Source organism: Ammospiza nelsoni, chromosome 5, assembly GCF_027579445.1.
Source record: "Ammospiza nelsoni isolate bAmmNel1 chromosome 5, bAmmNel1.pri, whole genome shotgun sequence".
NCBI lineage: Eukaryota > Metazoa > Chordata > Aves > Passeriformes > Passerellidae > Ammospiza > Ammospiza nelsoni.
The window spans coordinates 53,761,996-53,780,241 of record NC_080637.1 but is presented as its reverse complement, the minus strand read 5'-3'; the positions used below and the strand labels follow the sequence as shown (position 1 = coordinate 53,780,241).

Sequence of the window (18,246 nt, the reverse complement as noted above, 5' to 3'; positions counted from 1 at the left end):
AGATGGGAGCAGGTAGGACAGCTATCAGTCAGACTGCTAGAGCACCAGGAGGGTGCAACACCTTGCGGTGATATCCTGCCTGTTTGCTCAGTGTCCTGGATACCTCCAGGCAGCCTCATGCAGGTAAGGGTGAACTGAGGATCTCCCATGAGACAATACAATTCAATGCTGATAGAACAGACAACTAAAACAGGCACAAGGGGAAGCTAACACACAGAAAAGGAGGCCAAGGAATGGAGCATGTTCTCATGAGGGAAAATGTGAGTGACAGAACTGAGCAGCAACTTTCAGCTTTCTGCCCTCAAATGGCGCCGTTCTCTTGAACCTGAGAAGGATAAACTTCTTGTTTTGATCTATTTGTAGGCACATAAGCAATTGCAAGACTTGTGATAACAAATGCTACTTTCAAGCATCCTGAGAACACACATGCAAAAAGAAAAGCCTAAGAAAAAAGTAAACCTTTAGGATTCCTCTCAATATATCCTCAGAGTTATTCATGGGCTCTAAAATTTTTAACTTACTTTTTGTCCCACAACCTTCTCTCCTCTCCCAAACAGCAGACCTCAGTACAGCCTTTTGCTTTCTTAATCAAAGTTGGAAGTAGACCAACAAGAACAGACTTTTCTGATGGCACAGCACTGCTCAAAGCAGAGAGAGTGATTTGACGAAACCTAAGCAAGAAGGACCTAGATACCAAGGCCATACTGAAATGTCACATGGGCAGGTCTAACAAAAGCATTTACAAACACTTCCAGTACTTAGCAAAAACCTCCAGGGCATGGGAGTATTCAGTGCACACAGATTCACTGTCTTCACCTCACAGTACTGCAGCCTTCCCTAAACTTCTCTGGATTCTGCATGATCTCATAGCAACTAAATTGCAACTTTACCAATTCACAGCTGCCCTGCATCCACATCTAGCAAGTTTTGGTTCAAACTGCAGTGTTTAAAACTTAGAAATGTGTCATTTTAATATGGAATTATAGAAAAGGTAGCCCTAGCCTAGATGGCACATCCTGTTTTATTCTCTAAGTTCCCCTCGGAAATTCAGCCTTGTTCTGAGGATAGAATATGGGAGGAAGCCACAGAAACAGCTCTAACCATTATGGAAGGGTGGTTTCAAATATCTTTACCCAAAATTAAACTACTCTAAATCTAGCCTTCAGTGGGAAGGCTCTGAATCAAAAGGAGAGACCCAAAGAAAAACCACTAATATTCTGTATTGTAAAAAGAGAATATCAGCAATTCAAATTACCTCATCCACAACTTTTGAAAAATAATGGAGGGTGGATATCACTTCTTCATCTCCTTTACCTAAGGCAAAATGCTGGAAATAGAAAAACACATTTGGTCGATAACTTTATTTAAAGACGAATATAAAATACAACGCTTGTTTTACTGCAAATCTAATGAATATTTCTATAAAATGCAACAAATACTAAAAATAAATGTAAAAACAGAAGCTCATTAATATACATAATTTTACTCTGCTCTTCTTGTGTTAAATGAATTAATTTTGCACAACACTTAATTCTTATTATACTCATTTTAAACTCATAGGACTGGAACAAAATGACTTGTATCTTCATAAATTTATTAACTCGGATTTTGTATCCTTTTGGGTTTTTTCTAATCTGGTTCTTTTCTTAAGATTCTCAGAAATGACCCAACTCCCTTGAACATCCTGAGGAAATTCACAACTGCCTTCACACGATACCAAGTAAAGCAAATGCCCTGAGCACTTCCAGAAAAGTGCTGGTTTACAGTTTACAGATTTCTTCACAAGTGCTGAGGCAGAAAAAAAAAATCAAAGTCACGTGCTGAACATACCTGCTTTTCATAGGCAAGGAGTTGCTTCGAAAGCTGTTGTGTGGCAAGACACATTTCATTCTACAAACAAAAATGACATGTTAATAGAAATAATGAAAGGTGCTCAGTGCTGCTGTTACCACTACTTTGTTAGGAACTTCTTGACTGAATCTGAAACTACTTACACCATCATTCAGCTAGGTGCAAACAGCTAGTCCCAAAATACCTGCACAGATGTCCTGCTTTCAGTTAAGACAGAGTTAATTTCTTCTCAGCAGCTGTTACAGTGCTGTGTTTTGGATTCAGATTAATAATAGTGCAGAAAACACACTTATGTTTTGGATTTTTGTGAAGTTGTGTTCATCCTAAGTAAAGGATTTTTTTTCCTTGTCCCACACTTGGCCAGCGAGAGGGCATGCAAAGAAACTGGGAGGAAGTACAGCTGGGCCAGACAACCCAAAAGGACCAAAGGGATACTCCACACCACAGAACATCAGGCCCAGTAAATAAACTGGGGCAAGTACCCTAAAGGGAGGCCAGTCGGGGTTCAGGAAGGGAGCTCTGGCATCAGTTAGTGGGAGGTGAACAGCTGCAATGCACATCACAGTTTTTTCCCCTTTTTATTATCGTTATCATAAGTTACCATTATTATTGTATTTTACTTTATTTTCCATTATTAAACTTCCTTTATCTCAAAATACAAGTTTTACTTTGATTCTCCTCCACATTCCACTGGAGTGAGGCAAACAGAAATGGGGTTGGGCAAGCCCCACAAATGGGGCTGGTAGAATTTCCAGCTGGGCTTAAACCATGACGACAGAGAAGCAGCAGTAAGAGGGACATGCTTCAGATCTACAGTTTAACTACTTTGAATAGAGCTAATGTTTGGGGGTTTGGTTTCAGGCTTGGGTTTCCCCCATCACAAGAATATAACAAAACTAGAACAACATCAAAGACATAGGCTGCCATACCAGCAAATGAATGTTTCATACTGGTTAATCATCTCTCCCCAAAACCTACATCAATAAAGAGAAACAGAAGGTGTGCCTCACACTGCATTCACACTCAGGGAATGTACCAATGTAATTTCAGCACTTTAAGTGGCTACAAGAGCACAAACCAGCACATCTGTCTTTTCCTGAAAATACACACACACTTAAGATGTGCTTATGTCAGGTAAGATTTGTAGGGAAGTTGTGTAATTTTACTTGACAGCTGGAAAAACCAGACAAGCACTTGGATATGTCAATCTTTAATCAATGTATTCCTAACACTAGCGTATCAAGTGCTCTGTCCCTGATTTGTTAACAAGGACTTACAACAAGAATAAAAGAAAAAAGAGAAGGGGGTAACTGACACCCATCTTAATCCCTATCAGATCCTTCTCATCCTCAGAAAGGCAGAGAACTAGTAACTTTAAACTTAATTTTAAACCTTAAGAAACTATTCCTGTCTCCAAATATATAAGGCCATAGAGAGTTTGTAAAACTAGGAACAGATCTCTGAACTGCTTTAATAGAGCCCTTTTTACTAGGGCTGATACAGAAAACCATTAAAACTGGAACAGAATGTCGCAGACATTTTTTCACAGAAATCCTTTCTTTCAGATTTCTGCGTCTTCTGGAAGGCAGAGACCTCAGAAGAGAATGTAAACAATTGTTATCAGCTGCTGTGGAATGCAATAGGATGCACCTGATTGGCTCATGGTCCCATGTTTATAATTAAAGGCCAATCACAGGAACAAGCTGGGGACCGAGACCCTGGACACAACTTTGTTATAGATTCTTTCTTGCTATTCTTAGCTTAGGCAAGCATCTGCAAACTTCTCTCTTTATTCTATTTAGTATAGTCATAATGTATTATATATTATATATCAATAAATCCAGCCTTCTGATCAAGAAATAAGATTCTCGTCCATCTCTCTCTCACCAGCAGCGACCCACTCAGGATGCTGTAATACAGAACTTGCGTGCTCTCTTATTGTCCCTTATCATCCTGAGCAAGCAGAGCCCAGCACAGTGAACTATCTGGGCCAGAGACCGAGAAACACCCTTTGCTTTGGCCTGCTGCCACCTATCACATACTGCATTACAGCCCAGTACTTCTGCTCCACCTCGACACACCAGGAACAGGGGTCTATAGGGCAGCAGGGCCCAACATTTAGTCAGCCTTAAAGTGTGCTCACGTGCTCAGGGGAAAAATAGAAAAAGCAAAACCAAACCAGACACAGCCTATGTACCAGCAGCTGCATATGAACACAGGACAGGAAAAGCTGAATGAGGTAATTTTGACCATCTTAAAACAGCATGATTATAACACTCCCAGGCAGGAGGAGATGGCACAGCAGAGACTTAAAAGGTATTAACACGTTGTCATCTTATTGTAGGGGTTCCATACTGCTGTCTCCATATCGCAAGTTTCGTGCCTTCTTGATATTTCTCGTGGACAGCTCCTCAGATCACTGACTCTTCTTCACAAAGCAGCCAACTGACTCCAGCTCCCCTCTCAAGGGGCCATCTCGCTCTTTTATAGCATCTTCTTCTCACTGGTTACAGCTGTGGCCTGTTAAAGTCAGGCCTGTTCCTAATCTTTGATAATTGGCCCAGCTGCAACTCCTCAGCAGTAAGATTACTTTCTTCACTATCTTTATTTTCTTATATTCTATCCCCCTACATCAACAGGAGTTCAAAGCTGAGATAATGTGGGCCCATGCTCAGGTCATGCACATCCCATGACTATTCTCACTTCACAGTGACGGAGTAGTCTTATTTCTTGTTTCAGCCCAATTAGTAATAAGCACACTTTCAGACAACAATAATGCCAATGGTTCCTCTAAGATTTGCAGGAGTTTTTACAGATTACGTAGTTTTGACAATGAAAAAGCTTTACACAAACACTTGGCATTCAAGTATTTCCCAAGCTACAGGATGGAAAAGGATGTTCTGCCTTATAATAAAAAATAAACCCTGTTAAGGGCTCAGACATGGATAGGAATGAGCCTTAATTATCTGTCCCCAAGCAGTAAGAATACCAGAGAGACTTTGCCACCTTCCAAGTGGGAGCTAGCAAGCAATGAATTTATGTCAGGGAGGACAGGACTCCCTGAAAGTATACAGAAGCCATTAAAAGGGTTTGTTTGTGTGCATGTGGGAGGAAATTGACATTACAAAAAAAAAATCAGAAGTTTGCAGACCTGGCATCTTTTTCATAAACACAATCTCAAAGACAGTCTTTTTGCACTTCCTACCCAGCTCTAAGTCCTCATACAGCAACTGTAATGCCACCTGTAAGTGGTACAGCTGGATCAGGGTGAGAGAAATCTTTTGAAATAAACCAAGTATCAGAAACATGCCTCTTTTTGCCATTTGTTTCAATTTACTTATTCCTGCAAAGTCTGCAGTTTTGTGATCTGCTCTGAATCTGGAAAAGACATGCTTCTGGCCTAAATTTGCTAACACTAAAAGAAGCTTCAGAATAATGGGCTGATACAAACAAACAAAATCCCCAACCCCAAAAAACCCTGGCCAAAGACATCCTGTTCTTTTGTGTTCACCATCCACAAAGCCTACCAGTTTGGTTTTTAGACTCAATCCTCAATTTCCTCACTTAATATTCAAAGGGCATCACTACTCATCTGTGTGGGGCAGTTTGAAGATGGGCAGTGTAAAGAGGTGTGTGGAATAAGCATCTTCCAGGGATCCCCACTCCCCAGAAGTGATCTCCAGTATGTGACAGGATAATGGGAGAACACAGAAACTCTGAGGATTTCAAAGGGGTGTAAACGAACAACACCTTACCAAGTACACAACCAGTGACAACAGTTAATTACAGACCCCAAGCAGCCATCCGTAGCCTACTACTCCAGATACAGAACAAACTGAGAGGTGTGCCTGACACAAAACTTACTCTGGGATTTTAGGCTGATCTGGGAACAACAGTTCACAATCCACTGCTCACAACCCACTGCTGCCAGCTGGTCACATTTTTCATTTATTGGCTCAGTTCTTTGTGTCAGAGCACCACAAACTTGTTACTCAATCCCTACCCATGTGGAAAAATTAATCTTGGGTCCTTCATCCTCCCTCCTAACACCTGCCAGACTTAGTTCCCATTAGAGGTATAAAATCATTCATTGTATCATTTGGGGGAAAAAACCCAAACAAAAATCAAAACAAAACAGGCACATGCCCAAAAACTGTAAACAAATCAAATTAAGCTAGCAAGCTGAAACACACTTCACTGCACAAGGAACAAGAAGCAAGCAAAATGCTCTGCTGACCTAGTGGTAATACTGCATTGCTAAGCACACTAATCTGGGAAAGTTTAGTTTAATCCTCCTCCCGTTTCTTCCTAATCAGCCTTTTCCCCTCCCCCTACCCTGCTGCCATTCAGTTTCAAGACTTAGAAGTTATTTGCATTGCTTCAGTTGATAGATCCACTAAATCCAGGCAAATTATTTTAACAGGTTTTAATCTATTTCCAAGGCATTTTCCCATGGATACAGCAACATTGATTTCCTTTGTCCTGAAGTGGCTGCAATGCAATACATCACTGCAAAAGAAAAACTACAATACCTTCCTGATTCCACGTCTCCTCCATATTATCTTGACATTTCAGAATTCATCCCACATTTATGGAGTAGGACAGCTATCAATGAGATGATATATCATGCAAAAACTCAAAAAAAAAAAAGTCCTGAACAGAAATTGAAGCCTTCTAAAATGAAGGGAAACATAACTAGTACTGAGCCTTGCAAATAAATTCATTTGCACTAGATCGTTTTGCTTAACAGGTAAGACATCTCTGCAGCATTAATGTAAAAAAAGCATAGCAGAAGGAATAAAAAAACATACATAAATAAGTATAATTAAATCAGTAGTGATTACAGATGTGCTGACTTTTTTTTCCACTTTTCTCTAAACCTGGCTTGCATGATAGCCCTACGAATAAATTTCTCTAAGTCCAGTTCAAATGGATAAGGTAACAAAAGCAGGTCTTGATTCTAGCATTAATCTACCAGAAACGAAAAACAGCTAGTATAAAAAATATTGTTTAATTTTCAAGTTACTTCAATACCTGACCCAGCCTTCAAATAAGTCAGTGGGAAAAAACAAAGTCTGTCTTACTTTCTAAGCTAGTGCCCAGAGTAAAGACATCAGGTTGATTCCACCTTCTTCATTATCACTTGTATTCACTAAGCTGTTCATATCATCAGAAGACATTGATTTTTCTCTAACTTCTGTAATAAAATATCCATGCCATTTACAATTTCCCAGTGAAGCAGTCCATCAATTTTTAGGATCTCTGTATTTTTCCAAAATAAACTCTGAGGACTAATCTGTTGAAATCCAAAGATATTTCTCTAAGCAGTTGTCTAACAGACAACAGATTTGAGGGCATGTAAAAGATAAAGTCGACCTATAAATTAACTTCCAAAGACACAGAACTATTCCAGCACATCCAGTTCCAAGAAGCTTTCTGCAAAGCAACTTTCCTATTACAGCTACAGTTGGCATTTTTAAAACTACAAGTAATGTAACACAGAACTGCCAAAGGCTGCTTCATATAAACAAGCACATTTATCCATGCACTCTGTATGTCCAGAATAACACATAATAAATTTTGGCTTACATCTGGAAAAACTTAATGCCTCATCAAAGAGAAAGAAGATCCAGGTATGTGATTTAAGTGGAAAACCCAGGAGGTAGTTCCAGCCTGTCCACCCCTTCAGAACCAGGCAACACATTTACCTTCAAAATCAGGCACCACACAGAAAGAACTGGGTCTTGATACAACAGTTTTACACAGCTCCCTTTACATATGCTTACCTTCCTACAAAACAGAATTAGCCAGCAATCTAGCAAATGGCACAGACCCACAGGCTTAGGTTTGCATATTAAATGGCTTGGAAACATGAACCCAGGGCTGCAGAAGCTAAGCATCACCAGGGTGCTCAGGCTGTGCAGCATTTTACAAGATCAGGCTAACATATGGCTTGCCCTTGTGGTGATTCACAGCATGGCATCCTATCCTAACAAATGGGAACAGTTCAGCAAAGAATCATCCAGTAGCTCCAAGGAACAGAAGCAACCAGTCAAAGCTCTGCTGAAAAACACCAAAAGCAGCTACAGGATGGTTATTTCAGTACAGAAAGAATCTCTTCTGTCAAAACAATTACTATCAGCAGAATATCTATACATTCATGCTGCCTCAGATCCCCAGATTCTCCTTGGCACAATGTTAACCTGCTTCCAGGCATGGTGACAACTCTGACTTTATAGGCAGCACTAAACCCAACTCCCATGCCTTTGTAATGGCATTACAAATAATTGTAATATTATTAAATATGTTAGTTCTCATGTAGTAATCTTCTGCTTATCTCTGTCAGCAATATATGGTGAATAAGCCTCAGGAAGGTAAGAGGTATGATGCAAACTTGCAAGTATGGAATAATAACGCACACAGTATTTCACAGAAGTCAGTGATGACAATTGTCGTTTATTGCAAATGTTTGTCCTATTCTAACACTCTGTTGAAGCTTCTCTATGTCAAAATAGAAGTTTATAAAATGCTAACTTAATTTTTATTCCATCAAAACGTTTTAGGAAAAAAAAAGGTCTTATAATTTGAAAAGCCAACACAAATGTTCCCTTAGACATGAAAAGAAAACCATTAAAAGAAAAGCTGTATCAGTGCTTACTTGCTAACTAAACAAGAACTCTCAGCACTTGGGGTTAGCTATGCAACATAATCAATATGAAAGTCCACACAAAGTCTAAAGAGCCTGACACCCAACTACTGAGTTACAGCCTCCTGAAGGCAATACACAGGAAAATCAAACAAGCAGCACTGTTGAAAAATGCAGACATGAGGAATCATGAATTTGCAGAGAGAAGTAACATTTATAAAGCACTACTTTAAAAATAGCTTGACAGATTCAAGCTGTCCTGACACCCATAACATGGTACCTATAAACCAAGACTGTTCCATAATTGTCAAAAGTTTCTGTAAGAGTCTGGATGTAAAAAGGCAGTGAGCTACAGCAGTTGTTGCTGCTTTGCCCGTGTGCCTCTGGAATCACAAGACAACTGCTCACAGAGATGCTGAACAAGATCATGCTTCACAATTCCCATGCTGTTCCCTCTCCAGATATATTGATAAATACAACATTTGTTTCTTTGTACTCCTCTTCTGACATCATTGCCCCTGTATCTACACAGGTCTAGTCAGGACTCATGAGATGAAATACCTCAACAATGACAAAATAATGCATCTTACTCTCCTCTCACCTGCTCAACTATTTATCTCTTCTAATAGTCAGCAGACATGCGAGAGTCTCCTAAGTTTCCTAAAGGCATTTTGCTTCAAGTGAAGATTCCCTGCTCAGCCATTTCTAGAGCATGATGGAGAACCAGAAATGACAGCAAAGCTCTGAAAACAATTTACTATGACAGTGGTCAGGAAGGTAAACTGGGCACACTTTGCTCATACACTATTGCAAGAACCTCAGCATTGTAAATTCAGCAAATTAAATTTTCTAACAGTCCTTGCTTGCTGCTGCATTATAATATTGCTCAGGTAATAAAATATCCAGACTGACAAACACAACATTCACAGAAATCAGCAGAATGCCAGATGCAACATCAGGGCTTGCACACAAGAAGGAAGCACTACAAGAATAAACTCTGTAAGGAAGATCTCCTGTATAAGACAACTACTGCAGTAACTATTCCAGAGTACTACAGCACAGCTGGGAGATGTACAGAAGGAAGTATGTACTCACACAGGTGTGGTTTATTTGACGAATATAAAAATGCTTCACTGTATTTAATCACATTGGTTTGCCAGATCAACAAGCCCTACTGCTCCAGTGCTAATTTTGGGTTCTGTGACTTCTCCTTAATCAGGGCATCAGGGCAACCTCACTCCCCTAGTGCCACTTTTGGGTCCTGTGACTTCTTAATCAGGGCATTGCACACTGCATCTATCTTGTAGCATCACAGCTTCTTTTGCACTAAAGAGTTACCACCTGATCCCATGTGGTGTGGGTGCCCAGGAGGTGAGAGCACTGTCCTCATCCTGCAGGGCAACCAGAGGCTTGTAAAGCACTGAGGGCCTTGCAGCCAAGGTAATCTGCTATCCATACACCACCCAGCTGCGGCCCAGGCAGCAGAGCCACTGCTACACAGGATGTTGCACATCCCTCCTCACACTCTTTTTAAAGTCCTGCTTGAACACACTTAAGTCTGAAAAGATGTTTAAAAGGATTCCTATTTTCCTAAATGTTTTTTTTTTACAATTTCTTTTTCACACTCCTTTCAAATGCACTGATCAAAGTGCTTGAAGCAGTTTGAGCTGTCACTTTACAAATTTAGTGTGGCTCTCCACACAGAGCAGTGTTTTGACACAGCTAGAGACAGCATGCAGTTGGTACTAATTGCTACTCCCCTGAGACTCTGCACTGAATCTCTTGAGAGCCATTAATTATTGTTATTTGATCACAAGCTACGGTGGCTTGAATAACATGAAAATCAGAGTTTTCATCAGAAGAAACGCCAAATTTCTACTAAGCTAGTCCAAAAAAATGTTGAGAACATGGTTAAAACATCTGGGAAATGTTAAAGTTCAGAAAAAACTATGGAAGAAAACAAAATTAACATTTTTTTTAACTGTCATAAGTGTTTTGAGGGGGCATAAACCCAGAATTTTCAGTACTGGATACTAGTACAATCCACTGATGCTTTGTCTGACTCCCTTGACTGTGATCCCAGTCATTTTATGGCCATTGCTTTAAAGTAGATCAGTAACTGTAATTCCTACCTTACAGACATGGAAATCAGAGCAGGAGACGACAATGACTTTGCAAAGAGAAAATTTGACTTTGCAGAGTCAAAATTTAAGTCATGAAAATAAAAAGGCAAATTCAGAAAGTGGCTTCTCAATACTCAGCTTTTACAGGGGCGGTAACATCTCTTAATATGCTGCTATTGAGGCCCAGATAACATATCAACAAAAGTGCTTTTTCTCTCAAGTTGTGATTAGGCAGACAAGAAATACCACATACATTTTTCTTAACTGTCAATAACTAACTTTATGTTTAGTAGGCAATTCAGCATTACCCTTCTATTTCTACATCTCAAAACTGCATCAAACTCCAAAGACCTATTTTAAAGAATCAGATTTTATATCAAATAGTCACAAGTGACTGAATAGTTACATCATACTAAAGTTCATCTTACATCTGTTCAGGAAAGAAGTGGTGAAAAAGTGCTGGAAAAATGAAGTAGACTCAGTAGTACTGCAAAATAGTGATGGGTAAATGTACTGAGACAATGAGAAGAAAAAGGAAATGCAATTGTGGTGAAACAGAAATGGAAAAGGCTAAAAACCAAGATGAAAAGAAGAGGCAAAGAAAAGCAGAAAAAGCGCTTTTTTTTTTCTTGAATCACATAGAGCAACCACTTCCTAAAATGCCAGCCTAAAATGTCATCAGCAGTGGAAAGGGACATGAAGCCCTCAGGGGGGACATTAGGAATCAGATTTATCTCTTGATTCCCTTCTTCATCCATTTAATCCTACCCAGTCTTTGCTGTCAGATTCCTACCACACAACATGCCCACACTCTTTGTTACTCTGAAAGCACAGTGACTCTACCAAAATGCCTATCCCCGACTTTTAGTGATGATTCCATGCCACCGCTCAAGCCCTTGGCCATGCCCTGCATAATTTCCTGCGTACCTAAGCTGTGCTACAAACCTATGGCTGCTCTGCATTTGCACAACATCCAGGACGTGGAGACTGTGAAGCTCTCCAAAGCTGGATCCTCCAGGTGCAGGCAGCCAGATCCTGGGCAAATTGTTCTTCCAAGTCAAACTATTGGTCATCCAAAGAGCAATCCCATCAAATGGACATAAGTCTTGCTTATAGCAAGACTTACAGCTGAGCTGATTTCTAATAATGTAGAGATCAGGCACTCCTCAGAGAAATTCAAAATACCCCATAGCTCTTAATTTCTCAGTGGGCTCTGATTTACTGCTTTAAGAACAGAAAAGTTGTTTCTAGTGAACTCAGGAATTTAACCTATGTAAATACTTGCAAAACTTCCATGAGACACTGCGTATGTCTTTAAAGACCCAGATATGGAATTTTGAAACACCTAATTTTATGCCCATGGGAATCAGCTTCACTGAAAATCACTCAGATTTACATTTTCCAAAGCACTGCATGCAATTTCTCTTACACGTTTTACTTTCAAAGGGATTTAGTCATTTAGGTCATGTAAACACTCTAGAAAATGTTATTTTTTCTGCTCCTGCTCATTTCTTTCACAACTACTCTAGGCACTTGGCTTTAGTATGACCCAAAGTGCACATCTGCTCTGTAATCAATGGACATGAGCAGTTCCCTCCATGAGGTGAGTCACAACATCAAAGTTAGGTGCCTAAAGTCAGTGTGCAGACCTGGGAATTGTGTCTGCATTTTGGCAAGCAATTTTGCCAATGCTGGCCTCCCAATGTACCATAAGGTAAGGACACAGCACAGTTTCACTCTGACTGATTGTTTGCAGACAAAATAAAGAACTTTTTTTTTTTTAAATGAATACTACTTTTCTGAGCATCAAGGCAGGAAGAGGTTGAGCTATCAGATGAAAAACACCCACAACTCCTCTTAAACCGCATAAGAAACATGTACTTAGCAACTCTAATGTAAATAACAGCATCATAATAGCAATTTATCTTCTACTCCAGATAGAACAAAATAAATACAAATGAAAAATTACCTGGGCACCATAGACTCGTTGCATTGCCTGAAGCAACTGGTTTGTGTATTCTGTAAGGGTTCCTGCATCTTCTTCAAAGACACTGAGCAAAGAACGAGTCTTCAATAAAAGAAAAAAAAAGCAAAGCTTTCAGTCTTAAGCAGAAATATTAAAAAGAATCAAACAACTACAAAGAGATGGTAGTAAAAAGTAAAAAACAATCAGAAATATGCCCTTGACTTGCATGATTCTGTTTATTCAGAATCTCTAAACATGTGGAAATAGGTTCTTTTATTATGGATGTTAAACTGAGGCACAAGGATGCAAACTAATAAAATGCTAGAGCCACATCACAACTCCCAGGCTCTTGCTCCTACTAACAGTCCTTCCAATAGTCCATAATCAGGGATGTAAAAAATCCTGGATATCTTCCTGACGACAGTAATTCAAACCCTGTTAAGGACTGGGGGTCAAACACCACTGCTTGCTCATTTTACTTCTCCAGTGTCAGACTGCATTGAAAGCACCCCTTTCCACTGAGATAATTTACACTCTGTTATTCACTCCCCACTGTCCTGAGCAACTCTTAAGGGGCCCTGGCCAAAGCAAGCTGATGTGACTGGACCAAACAACTGAGTGTTCATCTCCAAGAGGCACACAAGGATACACCCACTCAGAGATACCCTGTACTTTCTTCACTCTACTAATTCATCCTAGCCAGCAAGCAGGAAGGGGAAGGAAGAACTTGTTATCTTAAAAGACAGAAATTCCCTTGGTTTGTTCAGGCAGAATTGTCAGGAATAAAGAATTATGTTGCTGACACACCTCCCAAGATAGGATAAAAAAATATTTCAGAATAATGCTGGGCTCTAAAATTTGCTAGATCTTCACAATAATTAAAGAGGAAAGACTGTCTCTTTAACAAACTCATGATCCATACTTAGTCTTAGCTTTGATAAATCCAATCTTCTAGAACTGGAAATGTCTCTCCATCTGTACAGCTAAGCCCTATGATATTAATGAGCTTCATCTGCTTACATAAACTCCAATACTTTCATAAACATGTCAGTCCTGTAAAAGAGCAAGGCCTTTATTTATCCCCCTCTTACAGGAATCTCTAATGTACCTGATTAAAATTTGGGAAATTTGTTTTCAAAGTTTTAAGATAATCCACTGCTTTGACAGAAGGCACGTGCATTTTCCAAGGCATTTTTTCTTCTCTGCAAAACTCTCTGCCCAGACTTTCTTCATCCTGGAAAACTCAACACCAGCATGCTTCAAGAATTCTGGCCTATGATTAACTATGATTTCATCTCTGCTGAGAAGTATCCAAGTCAGAAACTAGTGCTGGTCAGTGGTTAAAATACATGACCTGGGAGTCAGTCTTTGGGTTCTTTTCAGAACCTTCTTCCTATGAGCAGCTTTAAAAGCTCTCAACAGTTCACTTGGCTGATGTGCTGAGCTGCTACAACAACCCCTACCTGAGAGATGCTGGCAGTTTGGGAAGCTAGTTTGAGATCCTAGCATGTAAGGGAATATGCATTACAAAGTATTGTTCTCAAATTAAATGAACATAAAAACCAGAGAATGGAGAGAAGTCCAAGTCAATGAAATTTATACCAGGAACCCAAATGTTTAAAGCACCTTTGTACAGAACTTCCCTGTAAGGACAGTGGCACGATTTTGAGTGTCTTCCACATTAACATATTATTTCAGTAACTGCAAACATTGATTTTTAAAAATATCTGGTTTCAAAGGTTTTATCTTCAATGATGTAAAGCAAAATAATGTCAACAAACTATTTTGTATCTATGCAGTACTCAATTTGTGTTACAATGGTACCTGGTTTGTGTTACAATGGCACATAAAAAGTACAGGGTACAAAGATGGTTAAAAAATAAAACTGGGAAAAGCAAAAATTATAAAACTTGACACAATGTTTATCAAGCCAAATCTGAAGCCAAAATTCAAAGGTTGTAAAGAAATTGCCTGAAGTAGGCTACAAATCACACACTTCTGCCTGCTGGAAAAGGTTCCCAAAAACAGGAATGTCAGCTGCATTTGTAAATTTTACTGAATTTTTGCAGATTCAGATTTTTCCTTTGTCTAAATACGGTTTGAGGTAGAACAGCTCCAGGAACCAACTTCTGAAAGTCCTGGCCTCTGTTATTACCACATTGTTCAAAAATAATAAAATGAGAAATTATTCAGACAGTCTGGAAGTTATTCTTGGAAACTTTTACATTTAAGAATATCACATGAAATCACTGTAACAAAATACCAGCATGTACGTATTTTCTTTCTTGCTGTATTGACAAATATTGGAATAGAAGCTAATTCTGCTGAAATAAACCAGTAATCCAAATATTAAGCTAACATTTAGGAGGCTCCATTATTCACAACATTGTCTCAACTTCTGCAAGGACAGGAAAAAAAATTTCTAGTTTCATGTAAGTACTTCCCTTGATTTTAGCATGACTGCTTTTGTAGCCAAACATGTCAAAATTAAGACACTTCTTATGGCTTGTTTCAGCCAGTGTCTGGAGACAAATCAAGACAAAAGTACTGTACTGATGGGGAGAGATAAATCAAGTTCCAGAAATCTGATGAAGAAATAACTTTGCCTAATTCTCCTCGGTCTTGCATGTAAATCACATACTTTGCACAGATTATGAGAAGTGAGGTTATATCCTCATTTCGCCATCCCTTTGCACTACTGTAACTGCAGAGAGCAGGAGAGAATCAGGCTCCTTCTTGAGGAAGTAACTGATCCTATAAAATGCTATGCTGCTTATTTCTGTGGAACAGAGATTAACTTTTTGCCTTGATTTTGTGAATCTAAAGCTCTCCTCAGTGAAAAAAGTAATAAAAATATAAAAGATTGAAAAAACCCGCTTCTTCTTCCTTGCATGACAATAATATATTTTAGCAACACTGGGACATTATAAAAATTAAACATCACCCCCTCTAAAAGCTGTAGAGCTTGAAGAAAAACCAATGACCAAATCAGGATAAAACATCCTGGCAATACCCAGGTTTATGCATTGCCTGGTATTCCAGTGATTGCAAAGGAGACGTTGACAGCCTTCATTTCAGGACACAGGAAAAATGATGACCTCCAAATTCCGTTCATAGCATTGTTCAGCTGCTTTCAGTCAGCGTTATATTTTTTATCATTGAGGGAAGTGTTGACTGAAGAGGTAAATTAGTTCATTTCTTCTGCATGTCAATTTCTTCAGCTTTAGGACACAGTGGGTAGTTTAACACTAAAAATGTTACTAACTACCCATAATGAATCTGGTACATTCTGGTAAACTGTGGAACATGGAAAAGCTCAGGCTGGTAAGGAACTCTGTAGGTCACCTTGTCCAAACCTCTGCTCCAAGCAGGGCTGACTTTTGTGTAACATCACATTACTCAACACTTCTTCCAGCCCAGAGTTTAAAATTCCTAAGGATGATTACAAATATGCCACATCAAACAGATGATGAAATCCTTCCTACTAGAATGAGATTTTATGAAATTACCAAAAAACCACGATAAAATGAGACAATTAAGACCCAAAGCTCACTAAGTCCTGACAAGTGCATTTCCAATCTTTCCTCCAAAATGTCTCATGACAGACTCTGTAACACCTTGCAGCAATCTGCTCTACAGCTTACCTTATCATTCCTCCTCCTGATCCATCAGCACGCGACTTAGGATTACAACACAGGCTTACCTGGGAGCTGCACCCATACTGATCCACCCTGCCCTCATTTGTTTATTCCCTGCTTCACCAACTACTTTTGTATCTCGTTCCACACCATGCTTTGTCCCCAAAACACCTTCCACATCCCCCAGCGAAATTTCCATTCTTTCCCCTTCCTGTTACTTCTCTCTTCCACTCAACCAGCCCCTGAACACATCAAGACACGGCATGTTCTTCTCGGGGGGGCTTCCACAGTGGCAGGGGTGCCCTGTGCAGCTGCGGCACATCGCGGCTCCCGGCGGCGGGGCACGGGACGCTGGGGCCAAAGGAGGAATATCCTCCCCTGCCCGCACTCGGGAAGGAAAGGGAAGGGCAGCGACCGCCTCTCTTCGTTCCTCACACCGCTTCAAAGGAGGTTATCTTCGGTGGTATCCGCCTCACTTATCCTCAAGGAAGCTCCTATATGGGAACTGCGGCCCTTGAGGATCAGGCACGCTGGTGGTGACACTCCTCCAGCCTATTTTGCCACCGGGGCAAGGTGACTCACTGCGCACAGGTGTCGTTTTCCCTTCGGGGGAAGCCAGCGCACCGAGCCCACCTGTCCTTCCCCGACACATCTCGGTGTTCTAGGCCACCTTTATAGCCATCAAGCGCACCACCCAGACAGGACGGTACGAGGAAAAAGCCACAGCAGTTTTACTAAGGGCGGTGAGGAGAACGGGCGCAGTGTCCCCCGCGCTGGGGGACGCCGAGGAGCAGATTCTGCCTGCTTTTCCCCCGACGAACGCCCCGCAGGACACCAGACTTCCCCCGCGGCCGCACGGCTGCCGCCCGCGCGTCTCAGCGCATCCCCGCTCCCCGACGGCTCCGACCGCCGAGCTCGCCCCGACCAATTCCTGGCCCGCCGCGCTACCCCCCCGCACCGCCCTCGGCACCCCTCTCCCCGGCTCTCGCCTGCTCTCAGCCCACCCCGGTCCGGCCAGACCCGCCGGCACCGAGCACTCAGGTGCGTCACACCGACGGACGGACGGGCTGTCCCGGCAGCGGCCGCTACCTGCGGGCTGTCCTGCAGAGCCTCTTCCAGGAGGAGCTTGTCGACGGCGGGCATGTTGGCGCTGCAGCGCGGCGGAGCCCTGGCAGGAGTGGGGTGCGCAGCGCAGGCACGCCCCGGCGGCGGGGCTTGGCTGCGTGCGTCCGTCCGTCTGTCCGTCCCTCCCTCCCTCCCTCTCTCCCTCCCTCCCTCTCTCTCTCTCTCTCCCTCTCCGTCCCGTCCCCGCGGAGGCAGCCGCGGCACTCTGCAGGCACTGAGCACGCCCGGACGACTCCGCTGGCGGGGCCAGGGCCGCTCACTCCGCCCAGTTCCCGTCCGGCGAAGGAAGCGAGTCACGGGGAGGGCCGGTGGGGGGAGGCGTCCTGCCGCCCTCAGCTCTGCGGGCCGCGGCACGGAGGGCGCCGATGGAGGGCGGCTCGGGGCGGCCTCCCGCAGCTCCGTGGCGAGAGGAGGGACGCAGCAGCGGCCCCGGATGCCCCCTCAGCTGAGAGAGGCTGTGAGGGCGCGTGGGTGTGATAAAAACCAGGGGAAGATCAGCTCCTCCAGGCTGAGCTCCTGGGGCTTGGGGACTCCCAGCTGTTGGTGAGCCCTTGGCTGTGCTCTCCTCAGGTGCGCGGCAGGGACACTTCTGGCATCACACAGCCGCTTGCTTATCAGTGACCCTCCTTTGTGGCATCTGCGTTTGTTCTTGTGCATGGACAATTCTGCAAGTGAAACTGTGGGACCTTGTGCTCGAGACAGGCAAATCCCAGCACAGCCATAGCCCATATCACCATAACCCCATAACACTTGGGGGTTGGAAGGGATGCATTTTGAGTTACTAATCCTTCACGTACTGAGCTATGTTTTTATGAGTCTTGATGCTGTCTTAATTGTGTTGGATAACTTCAGCGTTTAGACATTAATTTGGATGCTTAGTTAAAAAATATTAATATT

The 18,246-nt window shown here is 41.9% G+C and overlaps 1 protein-coding gene across 2 annotated transcripts in view; it reads right to left on the bottom strand.

Annotated features, from left to right (window-relative positions):
- Positions 1 to 17,474, bottom strand: part of APPL2 (adaptor protein, phosphotyrosine interacting with PH domain and leucine zipper 2) — a 33,453-nt gene extending 15,979 nt beyond the window's left edge. Inside the window, exons 1-4 of one of the 2 annotated variants that reach the window (XM_059473414.1) lie at positions 17,314 to 17,474; positions 12,590 to 12,688; positions 1,831 to 1,890; positions 1,256 to 1,327 (exon numbers count right to left, since the gene is read on the bottom strand). In XM_059473414.1, the coding sequence (XP_059329397.1) occupies positions 1,256 to 1,327; positions 1,831 to 1,890; positions 12,590 to 12,688; positions 17,314 to 17,367 (285 nt within the window). In that variant the 5' untranslated portion in view covers positions 17,368 to 17,474. Of the gene's footprint in view, positions 1 to 1,255; positions 1,328 to 1,830; positions 1,891 to 2,780; positions 2,826 to 4,206; positions 4,223 to 12,589; positions 12,689 to 17,313 lie in introns of those variants that run through there. The other variant, XM_059473415.1, reaches the window with a different exon arrangement.
- Between the last annotated feature and the right edge of the window lie 772 nt (positions 17,475 to 18,246).